Below are 9,858 nucleotides of genomic sequence, written 5' to 3'. Positions count from 1 at the left end.
TAAATCCCAATGGTCTGCAAGTAAGGGGTAGTATTACGCGATCACAAGTTCTAACCAACATTTCCTGCCTTTGTTAAGTTTGGTATCTTCTGTATAAGGGATCTGAATCAGTCACTGCTTTTACCCACCACCAGCCCAGGACCACAGTGGGGAGAAACCCACCACAGGAACTAATTCTGAATAATAGAATTTAATGATTCAAGGTGCAAAGCTGCGGGAGTGCCTATGTAGGGTTCAAAGTCTTAGCAGTGAAAATTTTTTTTTAATTTTTTATCTCACTTCCTCTTAATTCTCAGCATGCATCAAGATACAAGTAATATAAATACCAAAAAAATTAAATGTAGAGCACTAAATTTACAAAGGGTAGAATTAGAATTGTGTTTAACTCAAATTCTTTTAATAAATAATGTATTCTCAGAAAAAATGCTAATTTGATTTTTAATGATGACTATAAAATGATTGTTGATTTAAGAAAAGGAAACTTTTTACTTTTAAAATAAGTGAAGTGTTTAAAGTCAAAGTTACTTTTAAATTTGTAAATGTGCAATTTGAATATAGGTGTAAAAGGTAAAATAATCAGTTATTGCATTGCCTCTTTAAAATCTTAACTTATTCGGCAAGACGCACTTTTACCAAGAATTTTTTCCACTTACTTTCTTCCCCCACTTTTCTAGAGGAATCATCACTTTCCAGAAGAATACTGCACCAATGGGGAGGCATGAAACAAGTATGGTAAGACAAAGTTAATTATTTATTGGTAGGTGCGAGAAGAGGTGAAAGACACTGTATGCATTAAACAGAATGGGAACCCAGCCGTCACAGTCAGACAGAAGGTCTGATTAATTCACTGCTTACAGTGGAGCAATGAAAGATGCATAATGCTACAAAACTGAAAAAGAGTCAAAATCCTAATTACCAATTTCTATTTTCAGGGTAAATTTTTTTTCTATTTTTGTAACCAATAGAAATGATGACTTTTAGAGGGTGAGGAAAGGTAGAGTGGATGGGAACCAGGTTAGGAGGAAGACTTATCAAGTATATCTTTTTGCAGCACTTTGATTTTTGAACCACATAAATGTATAACAAAAGCAAAATTAGGTTAAAAATAAACCTCTTTTTTTTATTCTGATGTCATTAGGTTAAAAAATAAGCATCTCTTGTTCATTCTGATGGTCAGATTAAAAAATAAACATCTCTTGTTCATTCTGATGTCATCATGTACTTGAGTTGAGCTGATTTAATTTACCTTCTTTCATTTCAGATGAAGTTAGTTTTGTAGCATCCTAACAAATTGGTTTTCCTCAGCATAAAACTAGGACCAGCTACAAGACTGTGCATGGTGAGTACCGGGTCTATTTCCCTTGTATCCCTAAGTGCCTAATCCTGGCCCTGAAAAACTCAACTGCCTACATTTTTTTAATGAAAAAAGCAGCTCTTGATGGTACTTGCACAAAATAAAGCTCAATAACATGTATTCACTAAATGATGGATAGCTTTTCCGTTCTGAAAATAGAGAAACATTAAGGTTAAAATGCCTGTTCCTCCTTATTACTTTTTCTCAGTTGCTAGAAGCAAAAGAAAGAGAATAAGCAAAGAGCTTGTGTTAGGGGAACATGAGGTCATGGAGAACTACAGCTAATTCAGTTTGGACAGCAGAACATGCAGTGAGCCATGGAATGAAGTTAGGAAGACCTTTAGACACACTTCACTTCTGTTTTCCTTTGGATTTTGAAGGCTAGGATTATTATGAAGGACAGGTGCCTCATCTAAGCTCTCTAGCCTACCCTTTTTCATTATGGCTTAAAACCTCAACGATGCATCTCCAAAAGCAAAATTTCACAGCCCGCAAGGAAAACTGGTGGGAGAGGCAGATACAGAGATAGCATCAGCTGGAAGTCTCCTTTCCCACCAGCAGGGTCCACAGGTAACTCATTCGCCCAGCCACCTGGGGAATCCTGCTCCTCAAATGAAGACCAGGCCAAAAAAGATCCCAGGAGCCTACTCAAAGAAATGAAAGTACCCACCAAATATAGGCAGCCTGATAGCCCATAGTAATGTCTTTCCTTTAGCTTTCCCCAAAGAAATCACTCAATATGAGCCAGAGTCAGTCTCCCCAGCACTGCCTAGAGTCCCATATTAAATCACATTCTGACGCACATTCAAGCACAGTGTTACACACAGAATAAGGCACGGCACACAGCACAAGAAAACCTCACAGACATGCTTTTTCTCTTTTTAAGCGAAAAAGAAACTAGAGGGCAAGAGAAAGCTTACCTTCTAAACGTGAGAAAAAGAATAAAACAAAAGAACAAAAAAAGATGCATAAAGAAGTCATAACAGGGAAGTGAAAGTTGTCAACTATGCAAAAGCAAAATTAAATAAAATATCAGAGTTAAAATGATTTTACCACATAGATTTAAAATACAGTCTTAGAATCTATTCAAGAACTTCATATCAATGAGAAAATGTCTCTGTGAATCCATAGTTAAAATAAGTTTATTTACTCTATATAATTAAATTAGCTTTCTGGGCAACAAGAGAGAGGGCTGGTGATTTCAGGCCCCAGCTTTTACATTTCCTTATAGAGGTCCTGGAGAACCTGCTGCTGTACTGAGCACCCAATTGAAGTCATACTACAAAATCCCTTCTTTAGTTGACTACCAGCCTTCTGGGTGGCCCTGGAGACACTGGGGTCACACATGGGAAAGCTAGATCTTGGGGACATTGTGTTCCCCCCACTGCCTACACATCTTGGGCTCCTACAAGGAAAGTATAAACCTAAGTATCTCTGTTCCCCTAGACTGGAAAGCTTAGTTGACAGTCATTAAACAGGGAGCAGCAGACCAGAGCAGCAGCAGCAACACAAAACCACTGCTGACGAGCTCTAGAAGGAATCTGCTAGCCCCTCTGGGGTCCTAAAAGAGATTCCCGACAAAGGGTGAAGGGATCCCTCAAACTAACTGAGCAATGTGAAGACTAATAAAATTAAACCTTCCTTGGGAAAAATGGAATGATCAAGGGACATATTTAGAAATGCCAAGAGTTTCCTCTAGATTTCTCTGGATCAAAGATTGGTTAAAGAACAGTTTTCCATAAAGTTCAGAATTACTGACATATCTGTATCTTATTTAGTCAGCTGGGAACAACCACCCATATACAAGGCAGAGCTCCCATCCACAGGAATATACTCTTCCACCAGTCCAGCCAATGAGACTCCAGCCTGATGGAAAAGCTATAAATCTCAGCCTTAAACCAGTATTTACCCGACATGCCTATTTACTTGTTCTACCTTAGAACAAAGGAAATTAGCAAAGATAGCAAGTAACCTATGAAACAAAAATGAAGAAGAAATTACTTTCACAATATCTGAGTACTCTTATGCTACAAAAATTACAAGATAAAGTATGAGACAGGTGCCAATCAAAACCCACAGTGGGGTAGAGTTAGGGATTTTGCTTATTTCTCCACTAAGAACACTTACCTTGCTGGCCCAGGCATCTTCATCCCAAGAGGTGAGTTGTAACACACGAATTATCTCATTAATTTCAGCACTCATTTTTTCTACAGTAAAATTGCGATTTTTTAAAGCTTCCTCTATGCCTTGGTTTTTTGAGTTTTTAGTTGTTACAAAAATCTTCATAGCTGTAAAAATAAAAGATCAGAAACTAGGCTTGGAATTTAATCTTGTTGTATAACAATATTCACAAAAGATGTTCTACACTTTGGATGTTTTCGGCTTTTAAGGTCCTAAAGTGAATATACAAAACAAACACTACAAGTCTGACAATAAAGTTCTAACATTAGCAACCTTTATTGTAAAAATAAAAAAGAGAAAGAAAACTCAAGGTACAAAGACACCATCACAACATGATTAAGTAACTAATTTAACCTGCATATGCTGATGACCTGCAATCACAAAATATCTAATATCTTTCTAAATCAGTTATCATCCTGGTCCTCACCCTGGCTCCATCCACTACAAACCTAATGGGACAATATGAAAACTGTCAGTAATACTCTGAATGGCACATCCTGCTGCCCCTGATCCCAGCAAAAGATCCCAAAATGTCAAGTTTATCATCCAAGATTTTTCTCAACATGTAGCTTGGACTTGCTAACCCCCAAACATAAAGAAGAAAAAAATAATGTCTGGGCGTGGTGGCTCACACCTGTAATCCCACCCCTTTTGGTGTGATCTCGGCACACTGCAACCTCCGCCTCCTGGGTTCGAGCAATTCTCCTGCCTCAATCTCCTGAGTAGCTGGGATTATAGGCATCCACCACCATTCCTGACTAATTTTTGTTTTGTTTTGTTTTGTTTTTAGTAGAGACGGGGTTTTGCCATGCTGGCTAGGCTGGTCTTGAACTCCTGACCTCAGGTGATCCATCCGCCTCAGCCTCCCAAAGTGCTGAGATTACAGGAGTGAGCCGCCGCACCTGGCCTCCTGAACTCTTACACTTATGTCCTTTTTTAGCTACCACCCGAAACACCAAAGCAGGTAGTTGGAAGTCACAATGACATGAGTCACTAGATTTTTATAATAAAATTGCCTTCTGAGAATTAACTAATTAACCCACAACTTGACTAAGATAATTCATATAAACCATGAGATGTCTGGCATATACTAGACACTCAATAAGTGCAACTCCCTTTTGCTAGTCGAGACAGCAGCCACCATGTTTGCATTTCAGGGTGCTGCCCAATGGGAAGGTGGTCCCAGCTGGTGACTAAAGAACTGATCTACTCATGATGTAAAGAATAGTTAAATATCTTTTAGGAAAAACTGTATTAATACACACTAAAAAGGGCTTGAGTTCATGTCTTTATCATATGGTGCTCTATAATATCCATTCCAGCTCCTAATTATTTTTCTATAACACAAATAAAGGTGTGAAAATTTAATATCCCAGACTAGAGTTTATAGAGGAGAGTCCACCTCCCAGGAAAGGGGCTTGTTAGAGCTTTAGGAGAACAGAATTAGGCCACAGGAAGGCAATTTCAAACAAAGAACAGGAGAAGGACAGTGTTAGAGAAGAAGACTGGTTCTCAGCCAATCAGCTACAGCCATCATGTGATAACCAATCAATCAGGCCTCATTTTTACCTAGGCTGAAGGATATGCAGTGAAGCCACAAAAGAAAATGAATCTCATGCCAGGAGCCATAGCTCACGCCTGTAATCCCAGCACGTTGGGAGGCCGAGGCAGGCAGATCACAAGGTCAAGAGATCAAGACCATCCTGGCTAACATGGTGAAACCCTGTCTCTACTGAAAATACAAAAATTAGCTAGGTGTGGTGGTGCACACCTATATCCCAGCTACTAGGGAGGCTGAGGCAGCAGAATCGCTTGAACCCAGGAGGCAGAGGTTGCAGTGAGCTGAGATAGCACCTCTACACTCCAGCCTGGCGACAGAGTGAGACTTCGTCTCAAAAAATAACTAAATAAATAAATAAATAAAAGAAAATGAACCTCAGAGTTTAGAACACACTAACATTTTTTCCCCGTATAAAATAATGTACAGGCAGGAAGTACCTGAAATGAGAACTGGCAGCAACTCTTTCACGGTGTTCATTGAGTTCACCAACATCACTCGGTGTTCCTGGTGAGTCAGCTCCTGCTGTCTCTCGTCAATCATCTTGGCCATCTTAGTCATTCCTGGGGCACAAAGAAGAAACTGTGCAGAGTGAGCAGTGAAACAATCCAGGGTCTGGCTTTCCCAGCCAGACCACTCTAAATCCATTATGAAATACTATGAAAATTCAAACCGATTGCTCACTTATTTAAACAACAGACACCATCACTGAACTCTTTTATGCAACATTACTCTTTTCAACGAAAGTAATGTATGAAATGTAAACCCTAAATGTGATAAACATTTTCATATTTTGATATAAATACATTCACAAATATTAAACATCTAAATGAATAAATATATATTTATTAGAAAGAAATTCACAGGTCAGGGAAAAACGTTTTGCCAGGCTTCTATGCATACAGATTTCATGCCATGTCTCTGAACTCTCTACTATGTTATGTAAAAATCTCACATGAGCCTAGTACTGAATCTAGTAGCTGAAAAAAGGCCTAAGAATGACAATGATATGTTTTGTTTTCATCTTTCTATTTTTCTGTACTTTCCAATTTGTCCAAAATAAGCATGTACTAGTTTTATAATTAGAAACAAATAGAAATATTATAAAAATAATTATAGGGATGACAGTGTTTGAAAGCATCTGGTGTTTTGGAATCAGTCTGCTAGCACTTTTTGTTTATGTTGGTTGTTACTCAAAGGCGCTATGTGATTCTCCAAAGCTTTGATTTTCAAATTGCTCTAGGATTTCTCAAGTTGTCTCACAGACCATCAAGACCAAAGAGAAGCAGAGGTGGGGCTGCTCCTGCTTCACCCAAAGTAGCTCCATTTTGTCTTTTATGTTTGGGGATTCTGCATAAGATTCCATTTGGGGAAATACATTTTTGCCAGTATTATGAGAAATTTTAAGAGGACTACTATAAAGCCACCAGAGAAACCTATTTCCAGGTGATCTTCAGTGATGGCTCAAATTCTTAACTGCCATTAAGTTTTATAGAACACCTACACTAGAACCTCATAAATATGTCGTTAATTAAAAATCAACATTTCACATAAAACAAATGAATTTTATAAAGTGGTAAAAATCAAGTTAAGCAGATTAAACATCTAACATATCTTGTCACTGGTCTAATTCATACTTTAAAGACCCTCAAGTTCAAGTTATGTCTGTAACATCAAAAGCTGGTATCCGTTTATATATTTTGAATATTTAATGCTCAGATGCCTAAATAATCATTTCAAAATAAAATTTAACCATAATAGTTCTTCTCTCCTTCTAGATCTGATTATATTATGCAGCCTTCGGTTAGGGCATGAATTCATAATAGTAGGCAGGCTAATTAGCAAGCTAAGAGGTCATAAAGAACTACAGGCCAGCTGGCAGACAGTGAAGGAATGCTGTGTAATGTGGAATGAAGAGATCAGGATACAGGATGGCCTTCAGCATTACAGTAATAGAAAACTATTTCCTACATTCTCCAGTAGCAGTATTTGCAATGTTTGGTTTAATTCATTTGACAAGGCCAGGATATATAGAAAGCAGATTCAGATACCAGAGACAATGACATCACTTCAAAGCACAGCATCAGCTCCATCAACAGAGCAGACACCTGAAAGTCCAATTCATCTTCACCTATCTTCCGCAAAAAGTAGGAAGAGGGTACCCTTTCCTTTGGCTCCAACATGAACAACCCTTAAAAAATGTTATAGAAATTGGATATAACTAACCTGGCCCAAGATTCTTTGTGTAAGTGACCAAATCTTCCATAGTCTCCACCACCTCTGCCACTGTAAGATATTCCAAAATTCCTTTGCAAACTCTAATAATTTTACGGACCTGAAAATATATTTCAGAGTATTCAATCACATAAGTGGACAACTAGCAAACACGGTAACACAGATGTGCAGCATTCAACATAATTTCATTCTAAAAAATCATCATTCTTCCATTATTATCTTTAAGAGTAGGCTTTTTGTCTCAGATTTCCTACCTCAGCCTCGTCGAAGGTAAGGAGCAGGTCTGATGTTCCAGAGAGGATGCCCCTTGACCCATCAATTAGATAGTCTCGAGCAGGCACTGAATAAGGGTCTGACTGAAGCATCTGAGCTGCCTGGACAAGCTTGGTGCAAGCATTCTCCACCCTATGGGGAAGAACACAGGTTAAGACACTGGCAGAACCACACAGAAGAACACTATATGCAAATACAAAGACAGAATATGCATGTAAATTCACACTTTTTTTCCCTACATGAAAAATAGCCAAGACCAATTGACAATAGGATCTAAGTTTTTAGATTTTACAATTTAGGCAGGGCGCAGTGGCTCATGCCTGTAATCCCAGCATTTTGAGAGACCCCATTTCAAATAGAAAATTACAAAATTACAGGTAAAAGCAGCACATTCATTCAGTGCACTGCCCTTATTCTTTATTTCCTGACAACAAAAAATGATGAGAAAACATCTGGGCTCTTTGACTTTAGGTTGCTCTAGCTCTGTAATGCCTTTGTTTCCTTGTCCCCCCCCCCCCACCCCACCCTACACACACTGTCATTAAAAGACACTGCACAAAGAACTGAAATCCTTGGCATCATTTTCAGATCTAACATCTGGAAATAAAATGCCAAAGTATGGTGTTAAGTGAAATTTAATAACTAAACAAAGCAAAGGAATAGGAAGAAACACAAAGAAAAAGTATGAAGCAATGCATAAATTTCTCACTCATTCATCTAGCTAAATAAATTTGTTTGATAAATCCATTGGACCATTTGAAAATAGATTGTTAAAAGAAAATAAAAACAAAAAATTAAAATGAAAATATATTGTTAATTAAAGGTCACTAGTATTAGTAACTAAGTCAGCTATTAATAGTTTATTTAATATTAATATAAGCAACCAGGTCAGCCAAAGGTTGAGTGGCAGGAGGGGAACTGGGGAGGGATTCATTTAAAAGAGGAACCCAAAATGCATACACCAAGTATTCTCTTTGCCTTCCTTGTACTAATAAAATGTATTCATTCATTCAATTATTCATCCACACAGAGTTGAAAATAACCTAATAGATCATCTCCTCTAGTCTCATATTCAATATAGCCATTATGTTGTGACTGAGTAACTTATAAAGATAAGAAACAAACTGCTTAAAGTTAAAATGCTTAGCCAAAATTATACATTCTCATTTGAAAACACAGAAAATGTCACCTGCAAATAAAAGCCTACCTCACAGGGTTATTTTGAGGATAAATGAAGTAATACAGAAACTCCACAAGTATAAAGCAGTATTACATTGTTAACAAGTAGAATTAAACCAACTTATGAATTTCAACTACATAAGAAGCACTGGTCTGTGGACACTGTAGGTATGTATATAAGGATGTAAAAAGCACTATTCTAACTCTCAAGGAAAATACTTTACTAAGGCAAGACACAAACATTGGCAGAATAAGCCAATACATGGCAGGGCGCGGTGGCTCATGCCTGTAATCCCAGCACTTTGAGAGGCCAAGGTGGGCGGATCACTTGAGGTCGGGAATTTGAGACCAGCCTGGCCAACATGGTGAAATCCCATCTCTAATAAAAATACAAAAATTAGCCAGGCATAGTGGTGGACATCTGGAATCCCAGCTACTTAGAAGGCTGAGGCAGGAGAATCAGAGGCAGAGGTTGCAGTGAGCCAAGATCATGCCACTGCACTTCAGCCTGGGTAACAGAGTAGGACTCTGTCTCCAAAATAAACAAACAACAACAAAAAAAAATTAGGCAGTACATAATAAATATCAGTGAAGGGCAAGACCTGTTTGATGTGGCATTTGATCGGGCTTAGAGGACTGGATATTTTGTTCTTTTTATTTTTAAAATTAAAATTTTAATTTGATTTTAAATATATAATATATATTCATACATATTACACAAGTATATACACATACTTAAAACCAAAAGGGCATATATTGAAAAATCTCCTTCCCTTCACTATCTTCCATGCACTCATTCCATCCTACTTGCAACCAATATAGAGTTTCCTCCAATGTTGTATTTCCTCTGTATGTAAATGTCTTCATAAAGCATTTCAGGCCTAAATGAAGCAAAAATGTACATTTCCCCTTTTTACACAAATAGGATCATACTATGTATACTCGCTGTATTCTGCTTTTTTCACTTAGGTGTTGTTCTATTAAAAGTACATAAAAAGGGCCAGGCGTGGTGGCTCACACCTGTAATCTCAGCACTTTGGGAGGCCATGGCAGGTGGATTACTTTAGGTCGGGAGTTC

The 9,858-nt window shown here is 37.8% G+C and overlaps 1 protein-coding gene across 2 annotated transcripts in view; it reads right to left on the bottom strand.

Annotated features, from left to right (window-relative positions):
- VCL (vinculin) overlaps positions 1 to 9,858 on the bottom strand; it is a 142,107-nt gene that overhangs the window by 40,591 nt on the left and 91,658 nt on the right. For both annotated transcript variants that reach the window (XM_011991163.1, XM_011991164.1), the window contains exons 3-6: positions 7,583 to 7,733; positions 7,320 to 7,428; positions 5,534 to 5,656; positions 3,482 to 3,642 (exon numbers count right to left, since the gene is read on the bottom strand). In XM_011991163.1, coding sequence (XP_011846553.1) covers positions 3,482 to 3,642; positions 5,534 to 5,656; positions 7,320 to 7,428; positions 7,583 to 7,733 — 544 coding nt within the window. The remainder of the gene's footprint in view (positions 1 to 3,481; positions 3,643 to 5,533; positions 5,657 to 7,319; positions 7,429 to 7,582; positions 7,734 to 9,858) is intronic.

Source organism: Mandrillus leucophaeus, unplaced genomic scaffold (genome assembly GCF_000951045.1).
Source record: "Mandrillus leucophaeus isolate KB7577 unplaced genomic scaffold, Mleu.le_1.0 Scaffold39, whole genome shotgun sequence".
NCBI classification, from domain to species: domain Eukaryota; kingdom Metazoa; phylum Chordata; class Mammalia; order Primates; family Cercopithecidae; genus Mandrillus; species Mandrillus leucophaeus.
Note: the sequence above shows the minus strand (reverse complement) of the source record. Positions and strands in the feature narration are given on the sequence as shown.